This window comes from Lemur catta, chromosome 8 (assembly GCF_020740605.2).
Source record: "Lemur catta isolate mLemCat1 chromosome 8, mLemCat1.pri, whole genome shotgun sequence".
Classification (NCBI taxonomy): Eukaryota; Metazoa; Chordata; class Mammalia; order Primates; family Lemuridae; genus Lemur; species Lemur catta.
In genome coordinates this window covers 27,784,932-27,810,484 of record NC_059135.1, presented here as the reverse complement: position 1 = coordinate 27,810,484, position 25,553 = coordinate 27,784,932, and the positions used below count along the sequence as shown (strand labels likewise).

The 25,553-nt window shown below is 37.0% G+C and overlaps 1 protein-coding gene across 1 annotated transcript in view; it reads left to right on the top strand.

The window, feature by feature from the left end:
* Window positions 1-25,553, top strand: part of PARD3B (par-3 family cell polarity regulator beta) — a 942,908-nt gene that overhangs the window by 356,117 nt on the left and 561,238 nt on the right. The window contains exon 3 of the mRNA XM_045558633.1: window positions 7,162-7,333. Within this exon, the coding sequence (XP_045414589.1) occupies window positions 7,162-7,333 (172 nt within the window). The remainder of the gene's footprint in view (window positions 1-7,161; window positions 7,334-25,553) is intronic.

The following is a 25,553-nucleotide window of genomic DNA, read 5'->3' as shown; positions in this document are numbered from 1 at the left end:
AAATGATAAGGATAAATAGGGTTTTTAGTACAGTTGAATAAATCATGTAATTTTCTTTAGGATGATGCTTAAAGCTGTGAAGTTTATAAAGGTCCCTGTTAAGGATTTTCAGTTTGAAGAGGAAATGAAAATAAGTTTATGTCATTTGCTGATTGTCGATTGAACTTTCTGAGAATCAGAGCTGTTGCGCCCTTGCTCTGAGGATGCTAGATATGATGCTTGCATCTGATGAAGATGCTAATGTGAGCCAGCTATTAATAATTTTTAAAATCTGGATTACATGCTTTTAGCTTGCTGTCAAGACCTTATGAAGGAAGATAACCTATTTTCAAACCTTTGTTTAAAGCGGAATAAAATTAGCTCACATATAGCCAATTGTCATTTAGTTACAAACAGATGCATACATTTAAATGAAATTCTGCAGTGTTTCACTCCTTTCCCAAAGGTGATAATGTGTTTTCCTCTACTTGTGAAATTGTTGTAATTTCACAGTCTTACTTAGATTTAATTGTGTTTAAGATTTGAGACAAATGATTCCAATTTTATTTTGTAGGACACTTTTTTCTTTGTCTTTTAATTTAGCTTGATAGTTGTTGGTAACATGGAATATTTAGGAAACAGTAAAAAAACAAAAAAAATTAGCGGTACATTAAGTTCAACAGTTTAACCCAAAGAACTCAATATGGCAAATAAGCCTTTCTTAGTGTAGTATGTTAGTTCAGTTGATGTGTAATTAAAATAGAGTCACATATTTCGCATTGTATTACCTAATAAAAAATGCTTTTATAAATACAGTTTATTGTGCTGTATAGCATTTGGATGATTCTTTTTTATTTTCTACATAGGCTAAAGATAATAGCATCAGATTGTAAAACTCAGGCTATAAAAGTGACAGAATGCTACAGGTTGACAACAGGATAAACCACACCATGAATACTGAGGGACTGCCATAAATGCACTTTATGGCATTTATTGTTAAAATATTTACTTGTCAGCACAGAAGCTAAAGGCGTTGGTATATTGCTCCCGGGTACTGTCGGCACAGAACAGACAGACCAGGCACTGCTAGGCAGAGGAGCAGTGCAGTGCTCTGTTGTCTCAGGGTTGTGTGTTTTTGTGTGATGAAGAACAAGGAAAAAAGAAAAGTGAAAATTACCTATTGGAGGTGTTTGATCTTGGCGCTTTCTGTGTTCCTCTGTCAATCCTGTGATGAAGAGATTAAAGAGAAACAACAAAGTAAAAGCAGAATAGGGATAAACAAGTCAAGTGGGACTCAGTCAGGAAGCCAGGGAACGAGCGCTGTGGTAGGAAAGAGAATGAAATTTACCCTCCCATCACCTACCAGGCTCTGTGCTTAAGCATTCGAGCGTGTTAGGGATGTTACCAAGAAAATTATTATTCCCCCCCCCCCCCCCCCGTCGATTCTCACTCCCCAAAACACACACGTGTACACATATGCCTTTGCTGGTGATATTGATCATAAGAATAGCCTTAGTGTTCGAGTATAAAAGCAGATCAGAGTCCTTGAAGGGATATTGATGGTGTGAAATTGCAGAGAACATGGCTGTCTGGATCAGAGATGTTACTTAGCGTCATGGGTTTTGTAAATTATCCAAAGTTCTTTTATTTCTTTTGGATCTTTGATTTTCTATTCTTTTGACTTTTACAATGTACAGAATGAGAAAAAGATGGAAATATATTCTAAAATGAGGTTTATGTATATCATTATTTTCTAGGAGAATCCTAGTTTCAGATGTTCCCTCCAGGATCCCCTTTGTGAAGTGGTGGGAGGGATTGATATGTGTTTAACAAAACTAGTGTCTGATCTTTGAATTGGGAACACCAATCAGCATTGGTAACTGCGATATAGTTATTGAAAATAATTCATAGATACCACACTAATGTGTCTATTTCCACATATTTTCCTAACTCCTATTTAAAAAGTTGGTGTGTCCCTGAGAAATGTCCTCCACTTGAACCTTTCCAACAGGGGTATGGAAATCATAAGATAAATATTACAAATCTTGCTGGTGCCTTAATTTTACTGGCAATTAGAGAGAAGATCTTTTCATATTGAAAAGAAATACAGAAAGCTGGTAGAGAATGTAAAATTGGCATGATTTTGTCAATTAAAGCTGGGCAGTGTTGAGCTATGACATGCCTCTTCAGGCTATGCCTCCACTTGCCCTGGAGTTTTATTCACTGCCTAAGCCACTTGAAGGGATACATCTATTTATAAAAGCTTCACAATAGATAAATCAAAGTGGTATATTGGAAGAAAGGTAGGCAGGGGAATGCCTGGGGCCAAACTACTAACCCTGCCCACCTCTCTGCTCTCCTTGTACCCTTACTTCAATGCTTCTTTTCCTTCAGTGACCAAATAAGCTGATTCTCCCTGTTAAAAGTCAGCCTGAAAAGGAAAGTGACATAATCTCCATTTTAGGAGTAAGACATGGCAGAAACAATTTCCCCCAGTGCTGAACAGAAAATGGGGAATTTCTGTGCTGTAATTTCAAAAGTAAAAACAACATTTATAATGGTGATAACTCTTTGAGCATCTTAAGGGTAACTATTGATCATTTATACACTTTCATTAATTTTTTTTTAAATTTAAATGTTTATTCTAAAGTCATGAACAATCTAAGTATTTTTTGTTGCTACATTAGGTTTTAGCCTCATAGTTCACTCATTTTTTTCAGTGAATATATATCGAGCACCTATTACAGCATATTCACTGTTCTAGCTGATGGGGATGCAGCAGTCAACAACAGACAAAAATCATGATCCTCTTGGAGCTTATATCCTAGTGGGGTGGGGAGACAGGCAACACATAAGACAAGGAAAAAGAGGACATTGAGAAAGTGATAAGTGCTATACAGAAAAATAAAAGAGGGAACATAGTGGGGGTGTTGCAAGTGAGTGTAGCCAGCGAAAGCCTGGCATTTGGGTGAAGATCTGAAAGGTCGAGGAGCAAGCCATGAAGCTGTCTGGTGGAAGACAGTTTGTGGCAGAGAGATCCTCAGATGCAAAGACCCTGAGGTGGGTACACAGACAGAAGTATATCTGGACAGAGTCCTGAGAACAAGGGAGAGAATAATCAGAACATGAGGTCAGAAATGTAATGGGGAGCCAGTGACCTTACTGCCCACTGCAGGGACTTGGGCTTTCTTCAAGCGAGGTGGGAAAGTATTACAGGAGTCCGAGAGGACAAACGGGAGACAGTTTGTTTTGGCAAGGTCACTCTGGCTGCTGTGTGGAACACAGAGGGAAGAAAGAAGGACACTAGTCAGGAGGCTGCTGAGTAACACATGGTAGCTGGGTCTGAAGTGATGAGAAGTTGTCAAAATCTGGTTGTTTTTTGAGATTTGTTTAAAAACTGAATGTGTGTGATGTATGAGAGATAGGGAGGGAGTAAAAGATTACTACAAGCTGTTTGGCCTGAGCAACTTGGAAGGATACATTACTATTAATTAAAATATAAAGAACTCTGGAAAGAGCTTTGGAAGATTGATTTTCAGTTTTTGACATGTTAGATTAGGCAATTGAGTATATGGGCCTGGAGTTAAAGAGGAAGGTCTGGGCTGTAGAATTAAATTTGGAATTGTTCAGCCTATAGTTATATGTAAGCCATGAGACAGATGACATCACTAAACAAATTTAGATATATGCTCCTTTAACACTTTTGAGACCAAATCCAGGAGATGAAGAACAATAAGCAAAAGGAAATTTAATAGAAGGCCCAGAGGATTAAAGAGAAAACCAAGAGCGTGTGATGTCCTGGAAGGCAAGTGCTGAAAGTAATTTGAGGAGGAGGCAATCATCAACTGTGTCTTGAAATCAAGCCAGAGGAGCAACTTTGGATTTAGCAATCTGGGGATTTTGATCTTGGTAAGAGCAGTTTCAGGGGAGTAGAGGAGTGAGAGTCTAACTAGAGTGGCTTTAGTAAAGAGCAAGAGAAGAGAGAGAGATTGGAAACTGCTATATGAGACAGTGTTTAAAAATTTTGTTTCAGAGGGAAGGCAGGAAATGGGGTGGGACCTGTAGTGGGAAGAGGGTCCTGAGGTTTTTGGTTTTGTTTGATGGCAGAACTAATAGCATCTTTACAGACTGTTCTTCCTATATGTGTCTGGGGACTAGATACCTAAATACTTACAGAGATCTGCAGTGACAAGAGTTTTGATCGGAAGTAAAGGCTGTTTGATCAGATCACTTTGGATTAGGGGTCTTTGGAAAATGCCAGTGCTGCACTGAGCATCTTGAGAGCACTGGCATCACAGAAGGAGGACAGAGGGCATGCCGGGAGATGGATGGGGCAGGGAAAGAACACACATTTGAATCAAGCATTGCCCATTTGCATTTTGCTTGGGGTTAGATTACTGCAGGCCCTCAAGTGTCAGTGAAAGTTCTTCCACGGTGCCACAGAAGTTTGCTCTAGGTGACACCTTAACACAAAAGCTTTTTAAATAGACTTTTTCTTTCATGTTTGCCTCATCTCTGTGGGAATGGTAACTTCAAATGAGTTTAGAAGCAATTGATTGGAAGTCATTTCCATGTACTAGATGCTTGGGAACCTGCATGCCTTCTGTTGAGGGACTAAAAGTGGTTTATGTTAATTAATGTGTCTCTGTAACACTGTCTTCTGGGAACTCTGCTACCCAGTAATGTAGGTGTTCTGATGAATCAAGTAATCTAGTTAACAAGGACCTACAACATATGACTTAAATAAATTACTAATGTTGAAAAACACATAAGTCTAGTATATTGTAGGTGTTGAGATGAAAACTGGATAGAGTCAGTCTCTCTAATCAGCCAGCACCTCTGGGTGCTAGTGACTGTTTGGGGACACAGATTCAGGAGCTTGGTCCTCTTCTTCCCTGGAGTAGAGACTTTATTTCATCCAGTGATCCAGATTAGGCTCTGCTGAGATAATTTCTGTGAATCATGGGATTGGGAAACAGTCTAAGCAATTAATTAAAGAGATTATGAGATTTGGGAAATGTCCAGGTATCACCATTTATCATCTGTGAGAAGAGTCATATGTTACTTGTATTTTCAAAAAGTGAAGTTCACATTCTTTAGGGCCGAACACCCTCATAGACGAAGTATAGATATTTTATAATGCAGCCTCTCTTTTTACATTTTTCACTGTGGAAACAGATACGGTGTGGTCTGAAACCTTGGGTTGGAAATTAAAAAGGCTGGATTTCAGTACCAGCTACCATTTAGTCTGTGACCTTGGGAAAGAAAATCTCGGTACTACTCTGTTCTCCCCTTTGATAAATAGTTGTAATATTGTTACTGCATGCAGTATAAGCTTATGTAGATATAATGTATGGAAAACAGTAAAGCACCTTAAGAAGAAAAGGTATAATGATTTGTTTTATGAGTTATCAATTTTAGGCTGTTGTATTATATTTCTGATTGATACTCTATTTTTTTCTTTTTTCCTCAATACTTAAGGTACATGGTTTACTCTGAGTTAAGTATGTAGCAAGTTATGACTCTTAACTTACACAACACTGTTCATAGTACCAATATATCACTGCCTTGTTGATTGGTATATTAAAATGAACATTACTATGTAATAATGTGTTAGAATTCACAACTATGCAAAGTTGAAGTTGTTATAATTATGGTGCAGAAATAGTGATAAAAAAATCACACTTCTACCACATTTTAAAAATTGATTTCATTCTCCTTTTCAGGATTTCAAGTGTTAAACTCTTCATTCTGGCCAAATGATTAGAAAGATATAGTTCTACTGATTATTTTTATACTAGAATAATCTTTCATTATTAATCCATTTAAGTCTTATCTCAAATCAGTTCATCAGTGCTACCAATTAAAAATAGAAAATGCATGTGCTCAATTTCAAGAATTAAAAATAATGCCTTGGGAGTAGCATTTCTTTTCTGTGGTGAGAGGATTGTTGGATTTTCCAATTAAAGAAGTCTCCATACTGGAAATGAGTAGTCAATTATGAAAATTATTTTTGAATAGCCAATTTGCATATCCCTAATTGTATTCATTTCTTTTGAAAGGCTGAACTTGGAGTTTATGATATTTTGATTGGTTAACCCTGCACTTCTGTTATTAATACTATTGCCAACAAGGTTCCCTTATGAATGGAGCTTTGAGAGTCTTTCCTGATAAATGTTTAAATAATAAGTAGGTTTGCTTTATTTAATGAATAAAAAATATCTAAAGATTTACTAGCAGTTTTCAAATCTATAAAGATTGCACTTTATTGGATTGACAGTAGCATCCCTAAACTGCCTGCTGCATGCACATTTGGACTTTCAGCTTATTTAGAAACATTTGAAGTTGCTCTGTGATGGTGATGTCTGCTGGCCAAAAATGCAGTTTCAGCAGTACTGCCTTCACTGTGGATACAGTAGTGTCTGCATGATTATTTGCATTTTTTAAATATATTTTACCCTTATTTTAATGAAAAATGACTTGAAATGGACAATTAAAAGTTTTTATATTAATGATAGGCATAGATTTCATGTGAAATAAAATTGAGATGAAGATGGGAATGAGGTTAAAAGTGCTAATGTTTAGTCTCCTTGTACTTAGCATTCTGTGGACTTCAATTAGTTGACATAGTCATGAAAAAAAAAGAAGAAAATTAAAAGCATGTACAAAAATAGGGTATCTATGTATACAAGAAACAAATTGCATTCAAGTGTACAGCCACTCTTTATATGTATGTATTTAGATTGTGTTTAGAAGGACAGATACAATTAGGGATTTCATAATGTGTTTTAGCTCTCTGAGACTGGAATGCCCCCTTGTCAACTTTTACATATTCAGCTTTCATTGTTGGAAACACTGTTAAAGAGATAATGGAGTTCTTTTAGGCATATTAGGTAAGGTGGTGAGGGGAAGAGGCAGCCATATCATTCCTTTAACAGAGTGAGCCAAAATTGGTCTTTATTTCAGGAACAAACTAAGTGAACAAACCATTTATTATTTCCTGGCCATGGTCCTTATAGACATAATATTATTGAAAAAAATAGGAGTTGTGGTACAGTAACATTAAAAGTTTGAAGAGGCCATTTTCTTTAAAAGCAAACGAAGATCACAATCAGCTAGATACAGTATCCATGTGATATGCGTGTCCTACAAAGTAATTAGTGTTGTTGGGTTTGTTTGTAGCTGATTGCTGTGTTTGAAGAACAAGAACCACTCCACAAGATTGAGAGCCCCAGTGGAAACCCTACAGATCGTCAAAGCCCAGATGCTTTTGAAACAGAAGTGGCTGCCCAACTGGCTGTGTTTAAACCAATTGGTGGGGAAATTGAAGTGACCCCTTCTGCTCTGAAACTAGGTATGTACTTTTTTAGTGGTATGCTTTTCACCTGATTGAAAATACATCATCTTGTTGACTATGTGGTGCTGCTTTTTTATGACTTTCATCCTGTTAATTTTTTAAAATGTGGATTCTCTTTTCTCTAAATTATTTTTGTATTACACATAGCTCTTTGCAGCTGGTGGTGCTCAGGTAAGTGGATGCAGTATTTTCTTGAACTGAAGGTGAATCTGAATTGCATGCCCTTGAAGTAACATAGGGGGAGTCAGACTGTAAGTGATGAGGTTTGCCTGTATCATATGAGGATCACTTTTTTAAAAAAGTTCTTGAAAAAAGTCATTTGGAAAAAGCTAAAGGTTATCAAAGAATCCAGCTTAAAAAGTAAAGGTCACTTTCTTTTCTTATCCTCCCTCTTTTTCTCCCTAGATTATATATCTCAGAGTTTGGGGAAAATATTTTGAAGTTGGTTTTGAAATTCTTTCCTGCTGATTTATTCAAATAAGAACAATTCATCTGGTGATTTTGCTCAGAATTCTTTTTCATTGTGTTTGTTTTAAAGGTGTTTGTGGAAAGAGAAAATAAACATTCTTCTAAAGTTTCAATTTACAACTCCAAAAAAAATGTCAGTTCTGGTGATACCTCCTAGAGATAAATTAAGGTCAGTTTAACAGCATGAAGTTTTTGAAAATCCACTAGTATTTTGATACTTAGAACAATTTTTATTCTTGAACCTTTGCACCACATTTTGAGACGGGTCAAAGCACCTGTTGTAGGTTAATTCTCAAGCTAGAAGAGCAGAGGTTTTTATCACTTTGCAAAGAGTATCTTATTCTTTTTAGAGCAAAGCGTATGCTTAAAATTGTAAAAATTGTACATAGTACCCATTTTTTCCCATTTGAAATAAATATATACTGAAAAGTTGATTTTTACATACTATAATACTGAATATCCATATTTTGTACTGATTTTCTGAAAAGCATTTGTAGTACCCCTTTTAAAAGAAGCCAAATGGAAATTAATGACCTATGTTCTTCATGGTTTTCTCTCTATCTTTTGGAACCAAGCTAGTGAAGCAGTCTGCTGGAACTCGGATGTCACAGGGCTTTGTGGCAGCTTCTCTTCATCTGAAGCCAGGCTTGTGGCTTCAGCAACCTTGCAGCCCCATCATTCATTTGCATAATGGATGCCTTTTTATCCATTATGCAAATAGTATGAGAGGAAAATTAGGCAATAAGGGATGACGAAAGGAGAAAATTGCTCTTGCTTGTTTTAATATTCTATTTATAAGCAAACACTGTGGTCTTCAAATGGCTGAACCAGAGGGTACCCCTGTGCCTGGAATTTATTTTTACCTTTCTCATATGGGCTTTGTCAGGGAAAAAGTTTAATTTTCTTCATATTTCTCACAATTTCTTTGTTGGACTGTCTTAGCAACATAATAATGCAAGATGAAAAATAAGCTGAGGTTCCCCTTTTTGAAAATGGGCTTCTGCTTCTTTAATACTTATTTTTGATATGATAGAGATAGAAAATAGTATTTCTTAAATGGAGACTACATGCCAGGCACTGACCTGAGGGCAGTGCACTAAGTAATCTAAATCCCTTACTCATAATGACTCATTTAAGCCTCATAATACTTAATTAGTTGGGTTTTATTATTTTCCTCTTTTTAAGAGTTGAGACATTAGCACAGAGAGGGTTAGTAACATCCAAAATCACACAGCTATTAAGTGACAGAGCCAGAATTTGAACCCCTGTTGGCTGCAGTGTCAGAAAATGTTTTGCCATCTTGCCTCTGATATGCTATTCATAAAACAGCAAATCAATTTGACTTTCCTGGAGTTTACTTTGTGAATATATACCAAAGCCCTTAAAACACTAAATTCCGTGGCCTACGATCCCATTTTACTTCACAACATAGATTAAATGATGAGAGTAGCTCTCTTTTAGTTGGTAAATGTTGCTTTCCAGCCATTCAACCTAAAACCTTGCCATCATCTCTGTTTTCTTCAGCCTCCCCCACTTCCGTCAGCTCTTCAGCTTCAGCCCAGAGCTTGGGCATCAATCAGACTGTTGCAGAGGCCTCAGAGTGGCCTCTTTCTCTGCTTTCCCCAAACCTGCTGTTGCCAGCACTGCCTTTCTGAATAACAAATCTGATTATATAACTCCCCGGCCTAACGCCCTTCAGTGGCTCCCCGTCACCCCGAGAACCATGTCCAAACTCGTTAGCAAGCTGATGCAGCTGGTTCCTCTGAATTAGCAGGAGGAATCTGGGAGGGATGAGTGATGGAAAAAATCATCCCCCACCCACCTTCATGGCTCTAGAAGATTGAGTAATTTTCATTTCTGGAACTTAAAAAGCAAAGAAAAAAACATATTTGTCAGGTTTTTCGGATAAGGAAGTTAAAGAAGGAAGCAACACAGCCCAGTCTATTTTCCTGTTGCTGGCCCCAGGGCAGGACGTGGTAATGGCTGGGCACCTCAGGGTGGGGGGATATGATATGGTGGGCAGTGGATACAGTGTTCATGCTCTTCTGGGAGTGGGACCTGGGTGTGCTGGCAGGCCCACCCTGAGGTCCTGCTAAGATGAAGAATGGGAGGGAGCAGTCAGGAGGAGTGGCACTTGTGTTCCAGCTGTTCATCATAGTGGGTTGCTCATAAAATGCCAACCACTGAGCCCCACCCTCCATCTCCGTTCCCCACTCAGCTCCCCTAGGACATCAGAACTGGTTCTGCTTATCACGAGGTTCATTCGCCCAGGCTGGTAAGGCAGAGAAATAGGGCTTAATTCTCACTCGTTTTCTTATTCTTAAAGCCCATTCAAGAAAATGGGGAATTTAATCCTTATCTGCTCACATGCTTTTCTTAATTAAGCAGACACAATTTAACAAATATTAGGAATCAAGACATTTTTATGATTACATCATCTTGATCGCCAACAATTTAGCTATTTCACTGGTATCTTAAATCAAAATATACTCAATGTTCAGTATAATTTTCACATTTCTTTTTCAAGCTCAAGATAACTATCAACAGTATTCTGTCAAAAACCAATAACCACCTTCCCCATATAATACATCCAGCAGTTGACCCCCTCCTATTCTCCATCTTCCAGTATGAAATATGTATGCGTGGTGGCATATGCATAAAATTCATATTCCCAGGATCTTCATGATCCAGCTGCTTCCTCTCTGCCCACTTTTATTGCTGGCCACTCTTCCACTGTCCCTGTAACTTGCAGCTATCGTGAACCAATTGCCATTCCAAATTTACCACTTTGTTCCAAATCTCTGTGCCTTTTCAGGTACTGTTCTCTTTTCATGGCTCACCCCTTTGTCTCTCGTCTACCTAATGAACTCATATGCACGTTTTAAGCCCAGGCTCAAAGACAACCTTGTTTGTGAAGCCTCCTCCAGGTCTTTGAGACAGTACAGTAAGTGTACAATAAATATATTGATGAATCCTTCACTCAACAATGAAGGGTTAGAAAGGTGAACAGTAGAAATCTTCTACCAACCTAAACAGGTTTAGTCTCATGCCCTATAAGCTAATGAAGTATATAATTTTAATTTGTAAGAGGAGTTTAAAGTCAAGTGAGCAACCACATAATTCCAACTTCATTCATCTAAATTATTTCCTACCATTTATTTTCTAATGGATTTTCTAATGGAATGCTAGATGACTGAGTTCTGCCTCAGCCCTAACTAGCAAATCATTCTAACCCTTTAAGATTCCATGTTTCTGAAATTGGCCACTGCCTTTTACCATCCAGCCTAGAGACTGCTAACCTAAGAGTCTATACTGAAGATGAGACATGGTGACCAGAACACCAGGTGGAATTACAAAGAATCAGATTCACAGAATCCATGTGTACTTGAAAACCACCTAGTTCAGGAATTTTCCAAGTCTTCTCCGTGGAACCCTATGGTTCTTCTGAACATGTTTTAGCGTTTCAGCAAATGTCTGATTGTAGTCAATTGATAAATAATATTTATTGAGCACTTAAGTTCTAGATGATATTCTAATTTGTTCATTCTCCATCTCTGAACAAATGGGATTGGCTATGATAGCAGGGAGGAAAGGCGTGCAGAAGCCTGTTAAGTAGGCTATAAACAGATTCCCTGTGCTTTTTAGAAGTCCTAAAGCAAAAAGACCTACCTCCACTCCAAAGAATCATGTACCCCTCAGAACAGATTTGTGAAATGCTGGTCTAGAAATACACAGTTTCACAGAATTTCATAAGTACTGATTATCTAGGGAATTGACATTTATCCTACAAAGGAGCAAACACAAGCTTAGAGTCAGTGTGTGCTCTGATGTAAAATAACTAGTTGGTTAAAGAGCTAGAATTGGAACCTACAACTCTTGGCTTCTAGCATAGTACTCTTTCCGTTGCATGACATTTTTTTGATTAATTGTAATTTCAATTATCCATGTCTTTTAAATACTATATGTGATAAAATAGCACCTCATATCCTTTTGGAATTGAAATAGAGTGTAAATTAATAAATAGATACCATGAATAGCTGTAAATCAAAAGCTAATGAGGGAACGAAGAGACCAGAAAAATGGAGGTGGAGAAAATTTCTTTTAAATCTTAAGTTTCAGAAATCAATTTGCTCCTGTCTTCTCATCCTGTATGTGTGTATGTCTGTACTTGCAGGTGTGTGCCTGTGTGTGTTTGGAGGAAAGTTTCACCAAAAGCAATATGCTAATGGGATCCCTAGGTGAATTTAAAATGATGTGGATATTTTTGTACCCTTTCCCCCCTGACTGTCCTATGCTGCTTTCTGACCTGACCTTCTACTGTTCTCTAAAAGGCACGATGTGGCCATTGCCTAGTCCTTGTCCCTTGAGAACCAGTGATATGGACCTGGTCCCAGACCCGTGTGCGTTTGATCTACCTGTGTGACCTAGACAGGTCATTTACCTCTCTCTATCAGGGCCAAATTTTTCCAAACAAAAAATAAATCCAGACACATTCTACAGAAGTGAATATTCAGAACTAAGGCCATCAAGGCCACTCACTGATGTGCCACCTCCGTATCTCCCTGGGCAACAGTTTCCTCATCTATGAAATAAGCCTTTCTGGCCCCAGTGGGCTATGATTGTCCAAGGAGTGTTTGATTAACACCTAGCTGAGTATGAATTCAATTCCGTGTCCCTGTCGATTTCCTCTTATGGCCCCAATTAATTGGTAGTCTTATTTTGTGCCTTTTGATAATTTTTGTGCTTCTTGATTAAAATTTGTAATTTTGGGTTCAAGCTTCCATGGGAAAATGTTTCTCGAGCTAAATTATTTTAGCGATGTAATTTAAATAGTGTTTCAGGATCTAAGAAGTACTTTAAATTTGGCTGTTGCCACTCTTGTGATCTGTATTACCTTGATGTAAAGCAATCTGATTAAAGTTTGGAGTTGAAGTGGTATTAGCTTTATTCTCCTCTTGTGTGTTAAACTTTGAAGATGAGTGACTTCCTATTTGAAAGTAATTCTTGTTTTTGAGACTTGAAAGCTGAAAGGTGCCTCAGATGCTTTATTGTTTCCATGTGTGTTTGTGCTTCTTCAAAACCGAAATGGAAATTATGATTGTATATTTGTTATAATGTAATTATTTTCAAAGCACTGAGTTCCCTTCTCTTTATTTCCAGTAGTTCTTAGAAAATATTGTGTAGTCATAGATTATTGTTGAAAATTGTGACCGTTTTCTATCTGATTTTGACTAATTTACTGCATAAAAGAAACATATGGGAACATTTTTCTCAATTTTTAACGAAACCAAATCCCTTTATGGCACAGATTTCGGGAAAACATAAAGAAGGGGGAATTTTATTCCTTTAATTAGGCTGCAATGTGTAAGTAGCTGCTGTGCCCATAATGCGAGTTTAAGTATTGGCATCTGATCCTAGACAAACACACTCACACCACACACATAGCAGAACTAAAGCTCAGGGTTGGTTTGTGCTTCTGATGGAGCCTTTGAATTCTGACTACAAAGCACATAAGCATGCAAGGGTTTCCTTGCTTTTGGGAGCTCTCTGCTGTAGGCTGTGAAACCCAGAGTTAAAATTATGAGGGAACTGAGGTCATTTGCTTGGATGAATCCATAAGTCATAATTTGGTCACTGAGTTTCATCCTATTTGTTTCCTGTTGAGGCAGATTATTATAAAGTTAGCAGCTATAGAATAGGTTTTCTTGCTTTTCTTTTTTCTTTCCTGGGAGTCTGGTATTTTTTTCCCATGCAGGCTTAGATGAATGATGTTGTAATTAGCTATGGTAACCTTGCAAGGCTACCATCAATCAGTCATAGCTATATAGTCAACAAAGCGTGTACATGCTTTCTGGTATGACGGTAACTAAATCAGGACTAAGGGGGTGACAGCATTTCTAAGCCATTTTGGGCACCATTTTTTTTTTGCTATTGTTGTTTTGGTTTTGCTATTTTCGTTTTTTTTTTCAGTGTAAGTGAAAAGTTGCTTTGGGGGAAAACGTCAGGTTATTCAATGAATGTTTAAAAATTGTTTAATACTTTGGAAAAGGGCCAGAGGTGCTAGTTAAATGGAAGAATAAAATCCATATCTAAAGACAAGCAGCTCCTAACAAACATTAAAAGGTAATTATCACATGGAAGTAATTTTGTTTGTGTTAAGTGAAGTACAGATATGAGTGATATTTTAAATATGCAGTTTTCAATATGTCTGGCATTTCCTCCTTTTGCAGATAAATGGTTGGTGTATATAGTCCTTATAGACAGTTGATAAGTTCATACCATTTTATAACAATAAAATGAGGTTTGAAAACATTCTATATTCTTATAAATGTCTTTTAAATGAGATATTGTTTAATTAAATTATATAATGTTACACTTCAGAAAAATAAAAATTACTACCATCATACAAAACTTCTGTTTTTATTTTTCTGTTTTATATCCAGTTAACCTTTGTAGTTTAAACTCATTTTTCTCCTACCTGCTTCAGTTATCCTTTTGCCTCTTTTTAAAAATTTTGTGTAATATATGTAATGGCTAAATTCTGTACCTACATTGGTACTAAGCTGGTGATACTCAAATAGAAGATTATTAAATGGAATTTACATTTAACCATTTAACTAAAAAGATAAGATTGTACATAAAAATCAACATTTCATTCTTGTTCTCTTCCAGCTGTATTTTCTAAGTTGATTATGTGACCTCTAAAAAAACACAGAGTTCACCATCTCCCCTTTGGCCTCTTACCAATGCTGGACCCACACTGAGACGGAGTCTGCAGATCCTCTAATAAACAAACGGAATGAAAGGTCACCTTTCCTACTGTTCACTTGATATTAGACCCCTGGGTTTTTAAGCCTCTCTTGCAGATTGCTTTTAATGGTAGATCCAGTGAAGCCATGTTTGCAGAGGCCTAGTCCCTAAGTAGTGAAAATATTTTCAGTGTTGCTGTCATATTCAGCTCCTTGTAGTTCCCTGGACCACTCATAAGATGATTTGCAGTTTGTCCTTTTAAGAAAAGAAGGAAAAGGAAGGGGAAAAAAAAAAAAACAACCACATGCACCTATGGCCTCCTCTTCCTCTTCCCCAACCCCCCACCGTGACAGCCCCTGTCTTCCTTTCTTGTAGCCCATCCCCAACTCATTCTCTTCTGTTTCAGGTACACTGAGGCAGCTCAGTCACAACCAAGCAGAATTGCCCTCTGTTCTCGAAATATAAGTGCTGCTTTTCAGAGCCTAATAGGGTTTAACGTGTCTATTACAAAATGCCTTTAAATTACTTATCTCTATTAAAAATTTGTTGGAGCTATGACTCAGATTTTTATTCATACATATTAATCTTTGTCACTATAAAAATAGATTATTACATTCTCTTACAAATTCCTGATCACACCTAAACAAATTATTTATAATAACCATGCTGATTTTCTTTTGCAGTTTGAAATTCAGCAGTCTGTCTTAACGATTTAATATATGGTAAAGCCCCTTTTGCACTGACAAAGTAAATATAAGGTTTCGCCTTTGAGATGTGTTTTTTCTTCTGTGTGTGATTTTTTTTCTTTCCGCCCAGATGGGCAGGCAAAAAAAAAAAAAGAAAGAAAATCCACTAATTTAATTATTTACAGAAGATCCATCTTAAGGACAAGTCACTCAGAGTTGGACACGCTTTTATGACTGGCTCAGGATTTTCTCATTTGCTTTATCTGATAAAGCCATATGATGAATTATGCCCCAATATACATACATTTGGTTATTTCCTTTTTCTGTACCCTATTTGAAATTTTACTAAGATCTTGATTTGGCCCAATGAAAGTAAGAAATACTGAAACAGCTTGATCTGTTCATTCTCACATCCCAGAGTGATAAGGAAAGGTGACAGCCTCTGCTTAGCAACTGCCATAAGAAAAGCTATCTCTCTTTTGTTTACCCTTTTTTAATGTTTTCCAGATAAAAGACTAGGACCTCACAGATATCACTACCACACCCTGTCAGTTTATCTTTGAAGCAATGCATCCATCATGTGGTACACAGAAAACAGTGCTCATTCTGGTTACTCATTGGCTTAATGGGACAATTTTGATAGCTATCACAAAATACAGGTAACCTTCTAAAAAATACCAGATTAAATTCTGATTACTGTTCCATATAAGTATGAGACTCTGTATTAAACTCCTCAAACCCCTTTACAGATAGAAAAAATTTGGAGCTTTGTATTTTTTTCAGTGTGTACAATTAGAAGAAAGGAAATTATGTGGTACGTCTTTTTATCTTTCTGTTTATATGGAAGGCTTGGCTATGGTTACTTAATGCATGTGTGTGGAATATGGTGTGAAAAAGGAACATGAGAAGTTCTGCCTTACTACAACCCACTTAAAATCATAACACTCGTATTAGGTGTTTTAAGATAATATTGGCTAAAATAAGTCATTACTTCGATGTCTATAATTTTAAACTATTGGAACGAATGGTGTTTCTGTATCTTTTTGCACTACTTGTACTAAACAATGGAACAGAGAGCAGCAAACTGAATGGCTTTGTGTCATCTGGTTCTATGTGATTGTGATGATCAATTAAACTCTACTTGTGTTTTTAAAATAAATAGACTTTCTACCCCAGAGATCTGAAAGCATTAGGCAAACTTCTTATTTTAGTCACAGTTCAGGAATAATGTCCTTTGACCTCACAACTGTAGCTTGGTGTTATAGTTAACTGCCCTTAGGCAGAAAGCTCAGCATTTGCATGGCTAACATCTGCTCTCTTTGGATGACTGGGCTTAGGAACATAGCTATGGAAATCAGTGTATCTGGTGCCAATGCTAGAGAAGATGGTGACGTGCCTGTCACTCACTTCAGTTAATCAATAATTATTTATTGATGGCCCCATAGATAAAAAGCACTATGCTGGGCTACCAGAGGAATATAAAGTAACACAGGTCATAAACTCATTCCTAAGCAGCTTGTAATCCAGTTGACTGAAAATAAATTGCTAGGTGAGTCTCTTAACTTGGTTAGGATTCCATTTTTATAATATGTAACTGTTATACATAGTGTAAAATTACAAAATATTGTAGTTGAAAAGGATCATACCTTATAATTCAGATGCTCACAAATTCTTCATGTATGTGCCATTAGTTATATGTGATCTCTCTCCATAGCTCATTTGATTGTTTGTCTTTTATTTGGGTCTTCAGTTGATGGAGAAGGTAGTATGAGGAAATAATAAAACTTCAAGGCCGGGCGTGGTGGCTCATGCCTGTAATCCTAGCACTCTGGGAGGCCGAGGCGGGTGGATCACTTGAGCTCAGGAGTTCGAGACCAGCCTGAGCAAGAGCGAGACCCCCGTCTCTACCAAAAATAGAAAGAAATTATCTGGCCAACTAAAAATATGTATAGAAAAAATTAGCCGGGCATGGTGGCGCATGCCTGTAGTCCCAGCTACTCGGGAGGCTGAGGCAGTAGGATCGCTTAAGCCCAGGAGTTTGAGGTTGCTGTGAGCTAGGCTGACGCCAGGGCACTCACTCTAGCCCGGGCAACAAAGCGACACTCTGTCTCAAAAAAAAAAAAAAAAAAACTTCAAGTTTTTAGCCTATTTGTGATTTTCCAGTCTTCGTTAACTCTCTAGTTTGGACAGTGTTAATTTCATCTTCTATTAGGCAATAAAAAAATAACTAAGATTCCAAGTCTTTCTACCACCACCACCAATAATGCCCTCTACTGCTCAAATGAGGTTTTCCAGGACCTAATGGGTTACCTATTTGTCCATCCATCCATTCATCCATCCTTCTCCATGAAGACACTCCAGTCAAATGTACTCTTTCAATTCTATACAGTGAATTTAGAGGTGAGACCTCTACACAGATGAGTTCAGAGAGCATACTGTTTAGAAGAATTTGTTGTGCCTAGACAGGAATTAGATGTCTGGACCTATTCCTTGTTTCCTTTTTGCTGAGCACTACATAAATTACTAATTGGACACCCAAGGGTGATCTTTTCTTCTCCAAAGCTGTCGGTTATACCTCAGCCTAATTTATTTGCCTGACACCAAGAGGTGTAAGAAAATTTCATTTTCAGTCCCTCTATTCTTCTGTCTCAAGCACCATTTCCCAGTTGAATATCTAAATTGTTTAAACATGATTGTCCTATATGTGAACTCCTCTACATTATGGGGTGGATTGAGAAGGAGCAGTTTGACCGTCTCAGAAGATGGACCTTTAAGAAGTTTGGAAAATGAGTTTTGTGTCTTTTCCCCTTTTCAGAAAATTCATCACCTTCAAAAACTTACTTAAAAATTAATTTTCTTTAGAGGACCATCCTTGACTGCCTATTATCTTATTTTTTTAAATGTTTAGCATTTGGTTAGAAATTGTCACCAAGTTGATTATAATGTTCTGTCATTATAAAAAGGTGAGGAGTTATGGTGAAGTTAGGCACATTTTTTATATAGAATTCATGTCGTCTTAAAATCAGGATTTTTTTCAATATTCAAAATATTTTACTTCATTTCTTCCCTGATTATCTTGATGAAGCAAGTAGGCAAGTCATTATTTCCAAAAGAAATAAGGGACGGGAAGCACGTAGATTATATAACGTTATATACTTACTGTTCAGCAGTATAGTGAATTAAGAGCACAAGCCCTTGACTCCAGCAAGACTACCTGGATCAAATATGGCTCTGCTACTTACAAGCTGTGTGATTGTAGGCAAGTTACTTAACCTCTCTGTGTCTGTTTCCTCATCTGTAAAACAAGGGTAATATTGGTAATGGTGTAATTGGATTATTATGAGCAAAACAAAATCATTCATATGTGTATGTAAATGTGAAACACTTAATAGTGCCTGCCACATAGTAGGTGTTAAATAAGTACTAGTCACTATTATTTTCATCATTATATTTATTATCGATCATTTGGAAGAAAAGATACTAAATCTCCTTTTGTTTATATAATTAATACTTTGATCTGGTCCTTTGTTCTATTTCCCACTTTCAGCCTATGAAACCAATTTAGATTTTGGTCATCTTATGCCTTCTTCTAAATCATAAAACTTAATTTTTGTTTTTCTTCTCTTCAAGCTTACAAGATAAATGACAAAATGGTTTATTGAAGCCAAAACAGTAGCCAGGGACATTAATCAGAATAATGTAATTGCTGCAAAGGTTTCAAATAATACCTTTGAACTTGTTTTTAGAGATTTGTAGAAGGGTGATTGCTTTGATCCTTTTTATCTTTATTGAACTCAAGTATTTACTTTTATGTCCTCACCCTGATTCGGCATATGGTTCATAAGAATTTTCTTTCGCTATCTGTAAGTGCATGCTGTCTGTGTTTGACAGTACCTTTACACAAGGGAGTAGGAATTTGTTCTTAATGTTGTTCCGCTCCCCCAGCTGAACTCAAATACTGTATCAGCCTGGGCGCCAACAGGAAACAGATGACACACTCAAAGGTGTAATTGAAAAGAATTTAATAGACTACAGATATTTATGAAAGTGAGGCACCCAAGTTCTGAAATGAGTGGGGAGCCCTTACCAGCCAAGGCCTGAAAGGGGAGAAATTTTTTACCAATCTGGAGAGAGCTGCAGATGTAGGGGAGAGGCCCTTGGAGCATCAGAACCTGCACGGCCGCTTTCCAAGCTGGAGCTGGAGGGGAGAGAGCAAAGGGGATAAACACCCCAATATCCCCTCTTCCAGCATTCTGATCTCCTGCTGCTCTTTCCTGATGACCAAGCTCAGGAGGCAGCCAGAGGGAAAATGCACTGAGCCTCTGAGTTAAAGGCAGCCTCCAGGGGGCCAGAACAGGGCTGGAAGCCTGGGGAGTGGCCCTGGAGAGTAATCATGGCAAATATCTAGTCTGTGTGTCTCTGAGGTGAGTTTTTTCTCTGGTGCTGATACAGATCAATACGCTTTTAAAATTAGCAAACAGTTGATTATCATCTATTAGGCATGAAGCTTCTTTGCTATTGCAATATAAAAATTAGTAAAATACAGTTTTTCCCTCAAGGTGTTCATAATTCAGTGCCAAAGTTCTTGTCCTTTTTTTTTTCTTTACGCAGACATGGCATCTGTGGTATGAATATGCCCAGTCCATCGCCGTGGTAGTCCTCGCCTTTGTGTAATGTTCCCGTTGTGCTGACTATAATGCTACTACCTTTGTGTCTCAATGAGTAAAGCTCATCCGCTTTCAGTGTGCAAAAAGTGGATTGAATGTACTTCTTTTTTGTCTTCTCCTTTCCCAATATTCATGAAAATGACAGTTTTATTGTAAAAATAAAGGGGGGGTGAGAAAGATTAATAAAATCACTGAAATGGGAGGAGGAGAAAATGGAAAGTGAATAAAAACAGATTAATAGATGACTCAGTCTTAAGACTGCCCTAAAGTAAAGCTTTTCTCCTTTTGGCATTGAGAGGTGGCCTGGGGTGGAGGTGGGCAGCCTGCCTACCTGCTTCCTGTGCATGCTTATTAAAATCAGACCTGTCAATGAACATGCATTATCATATTAACTACCTAATTCAGAGAGGTTTGTTCAGGAAAGACCCATGTATTGGCAGGAGCAACTGAAGCTACTTGTTCTTACTCAAATGAGTACATTCATATTCAGGAGTATGAATGAACAAACACAACTCACCACACATTAAATGAAAAACAACTCCTCAAAAGACGAGGCTAGAGTAGAATTGACAAGACAGCTTTAAAGATGAACAAAAAAGTTGGAGGAAACTACCTTATAAGATAGCAATATTTATACAATTATAGAAATAAATGAAGTGTGGTTTTGGCATGAGGACAGAACAATGGAATATAAATTCTAGCAATAGGGGACAGCAAGGAGGGTGTTAAAAAAAATCTAGCAATAGCACCTCACAGATATAGTCATTTGGATTGTCATATTTGGTACTGCTGTGCAATTCAATATCTATACAGAAGGAAAATGAATCGTAATCCCTACCTCATGCCATATCCAAAAATCAGTGCTAGACTGATTATAAATCTAAATGTAAAGGAATTAAAAAGAAAGGCAATGTATAGGAATATCTTCATAACTTGGAAGATAGGCTTGTTTCTCAGACAGGACACAAAAAGTTCTACCCATAGGAAAAATTTCGATAAATTGGATTATTTTAAATAAAGAACTTCTGTCCATTAAAAGAGTGACAAGAAAAGCCATAGACTCTGAGAAGAAATGTTAATACATATATCTGACAAAGGGCCATGTCTAGGGTATATAAAGAACTCTCAGAAGTCATAAGAGAAAAGCATCCAACTCAACAGAAAAGAACTCTAACCGGTACTTTATAAAAAAATATTTAAATGGCCAGTAAATATGTAAAAAGGTGTTCAACTTCGTTAATCATGACAGAAAGGCACATTAAAACCACTTGCAAATTTGAGCAACAAAATGAACAATGTAGCCTTGGTTTATAACCCAACATATAAAGAAAATATGCATGAGTCCATACTGATATAAATAAATGATTGCTTTAATACATATAGTTGCAGGGTGATAAATAATCCTTACAGAAGAATTTAAAATAATATATATACAGGTATTTCTTCCCCCTTGAGTATGGCCTGGACTTGATTCACTTCCAAGGAATAGAATATGGGGAAAAAAATAGTGAATTTACAGTGGAAAAACCTGGCAAACACTACTTGAAACCAAGTAGTCAAGATTATCATCACCAGGCATAAGTCAGCTGATGTCATGTGCCCTGATAATGATGTGTGGGGCATTTCACCTTAGTTGTATTCTTCCCCCAAATCCATAACCCCAGGCTAATCATGATGAAAACATCAGACAAGCCCAAACTGAGGGACAATTCTACAAAATACCTGACCAGTCTTCTTCTTTAACTGTCAAGGTCATGAACAGCCAGGAAAGACTGTGAGAAACTCACAGACCAGAGGAAACTAAGATGACTTGGTGACTAGATACAAAATACAGTGTGGTACCCTAAATTGGATCCTGGAACAGAAAAGAACATTAGTGGAAAAACTGATGAAATCTGATTAAATCTGTAGCTTTGTTAATAGTAATATGCCAATGCTGTAACTTATTAGTTTTGACATAACTTATATAAGATGTTAACATAGGGGAAACTTGACACTTCTTGTACTATCTTTGCAACTTTTCTATAAATTTGAAATCCAAAAGAAAAAGTGGTTAATTTTTGTTTAATGCAAGACCACTACTAATTCATTAGAAATTACTGAAATGAAAAAGACAATACCAGTTGTTGATGCTGTGAAGTAACTGAATCTCTCCTACATTTTTGGAAAACTGTTTAACAGTATCTGCTAAAAATCAAACTGTATGTGTCCTATGACTGTGCCATTCCAGTCCTTGGTAACGTAGGCAATTCTCAGCAGAAAGCAAATATTCATCAAAAACATAACAGCATCTCTATTCATATTAGTTCCATATTGGAAACAACCTAAATGCCCATCAATGTGTAAAATGATAAATTGTGGTATATTCACACAGTGGAATACTTCGCAAGAATGAGATTGAACTTACTACAACAACAGCAACAAAACCATAGAAGGATGTCCTAAAATAGAATGTGTAGGGATGTTAATTTCCATGTGTTCTACAGTGGCGTGAATTAGATCTCTGGATGAACATGGTGGGTCAAGCAGGCGTGGCTATTAAAGAAATAAAAATGACAATCTAAAATATATTCATTAAAAAATATTTATTGAACACTTAACTATATGTGAGGCACTTTTATAGGTGCTGGGAATATAGCAGTAAATAACAAAAAGTTACAAAAACTTTCTACTCTTCATTTAGTGTACATGCTGGTGGGAGGATACAAGCAGTAAACAAAATGAATTTTTTATGTAGTATGTTAGAAAGTGGTAAGAGTTTTGGGAGAACAGTGAAACAAGGTAAGGGATATGGGCTGTCTTATGATGAGGATGGGGGAGTCCATTTGAACAGACATTTGAAGAGGGAATGAGTAGTGCAGATTGGTTGGAGAATAGAGGAAAGGAATTATGTGTGTGTGTATGTACATATATAATTTTCTAATTACGTTATTAGCCACCAAAGTGTCAAAAATAGAAGTATTATAATAGACTTCCAGGAAGTTGAGCCTTTGAGCAGAAGGGAGAAAGCAGAATTTTAGGTTTTTTTACTTTTTATTTCCCTCTGCATGGTTTAAATTATTCCAGCAGTATGAATTGTTTGTAAGGTAACATTTTCAATGGGGGGCACATTAGGACACATGAGAGTGACATTATTAGAGAACCTTGAAACCACTCTAATTGAATTTTTGAAAGATAAATCATTTGCAAAATTTGGCACTTCTTATGGTGAGGAATGGCTTGGAGGAACCGCTCACCCTCTTTTCTTCAACTCCAGACCAAGTTCTGTGGCTCAGGAATGCATGTGACGGTGGCCAGCCCAGAACACGCTGTGCAGTTCCCTCAAATCCACCCCAAGTTAAGCACACAAGAACAGGGGCTTGGCAGTGTCTTGGCTGCCAGTTCAAAGTGATGATGGGTTTCCCTCTTGAATCCATGAAACAATGTACCCTTCATACCCTTCAAATTACTTTGCAGTGTCATTAAAGTGCTAACTCATATTTCACACCAGTACCGACTCACTCCACCACTCACAATCTCTAAGGTCAAGCTTAAAAATGTTAATTAGGTGTATGCCAAAACTGAAAAAAAAAAAATTCTAATTAAATCTTATTTAAATGAGTAAAGAACTATATCATTGCCCCTGGTTGATGTATAATAACTCAGCATTAAAAAGACTGTGCATTTATTCAGGACTTAAATTTAGTATAAACCTAAAAAGGATTTAGCCATTATATCTAATAAAAATTTATCTGTTTTATGAATTTGCAATATATTCCGTAGGACTTGTCTTTTTGTTTGAATTTACTTGAGAATATTTCAAATTGCATATACTTGAAAGGAGAATGAATGTAATTACCTAAATCTTGAACAACTAAAAATATGGCACACTAAGGCAGTGGTCCCCAGCCTTTTTGGCACCAGGGACCAGTTTCAAGGAAGACAATTTTTCCATGGACCAGGGGCATAGGGGGTGATTTTGGGATGATTCAAACACATTACATGTATTGTGCAGTTTATTTCTACTATTATTATATTGTAATATAGTGAAATAATTCTATAGCTCACCATAATGCAGAATCTAATGCCGCTGCTGATCTGACAGGAGGTGGAGCTCAGGTGGTGATGTGAGCAATGGGGAGAGGCTGTAAATGCAGATGAAGCTCTCTTGCCCACCCACACTAGTCACTCCCTCCTGTCGCACCAGTCCTCCTGGCCTGGGATTGGGGACTGCAGACCTAAGGTATACAAATAATCAGGGTACCCTTTGTTTTGGTTTTCCTGGATGATGTGGATAATTGCTTCCATTTTCTACCTGATTTAGTGTAAGTGGACACAGCTTGAGTATTTTTTAGGAGGCTGGTACTGGTATTTTCTTAGCAAAGTGACCTGAAGCTGAAAGGGTTGATACTGTGAAATATTGGTTCAGCCAGTGCAACTGGTGGTTGGGCCTGATAAATTTTAGACATTTTGTAAGAATTTCCTTATTTGGTAGTTTCATTCTGAAATAAATATTGGTGTTGTTAAATCTCGAGGAAATACTGTTGTGAAATCTTTACTGTGGTTTTAACCAACTGGGTGTATATTTTGAATTGATCCTCATAAAGTTTCAGACTGAGGCTTTAGTAAAGAATGCATCCAAAAATGTGCATGCAGACGGCAGGGGGAAGAGATAGTTAGTTCTCTTTAAGGAAAGTAATAAAACAAAACAAAATTTGTTGTTACTAAATTCAACTAATGAATTTAGTTGGTAATTCAGAGGAGGTACTTCAGCCTGTGTGGAGAAAACACTCAGGCATTTTATTACCTGTGAAGGAGTTACAAATACACCACCCTGGCATATTGACTATTTAGGTTAAAGGCACTTGAAAAACAATAGGTATAGAAAGATCACTCTGACCTTCATGCTGTTCCTTAAAAGCAGAAGGTAAAATTCCCATGTGAAAGATGCCCTCCTAATACGAGAAAGATACAACATCCTTATTTTCAGGAAGAAAAGTTGAAACCAAGAGAATTCTGCACAGATCTTGTTAAAATAACTCTTACCTTTTAAGCCTTTCCACATATTTTAGTTGTATTTTTGCAACTAAATAGTTGCAAATTACTATTCTTTGTCCAATTCAGTCTATAAGTAACTGGCTCTAACTGCTTCCTTGAGTCTTTATTTCCTTATGAGAGCTCTCGTGCATGTAAAACTTGTATTAAATAAATGTTTATGCCTTTCTCCTGTTGATCTGCTCTGTGTCAATTTAATTCTCAGATCCAGCCAGATCCTGAGAGAATGGAGGTGGAGTTTTGCTGTCCCATATCTATAAAGCATCTATATCAGAATTAAAACAATTTTCAAGATCCAAGAAAAATTTTACTATAGTTATTAATTTAGTGATCAAATTAGCAAGACAATTATAATAAAAGATACATTCCTCTTTAAAAGGACTCAATTTGCATTATTTGACAAAGTATTAATAGATCTTTGTTAAAACATTCATACTAGCCAGATTTGTCAGTCTTCTTATTAGCAGGTTGAGAATCATCAAAATAGTGTTCACATATAGTTTGGATGTGTAAATGCTGCTTCTTTGTCACTGAAATTGTTGGAGTTTCATATTGAGGAGAGAATGGACTTAGGATGGGGAAACACACAAGGGAAAATTTGGCAAATTGATT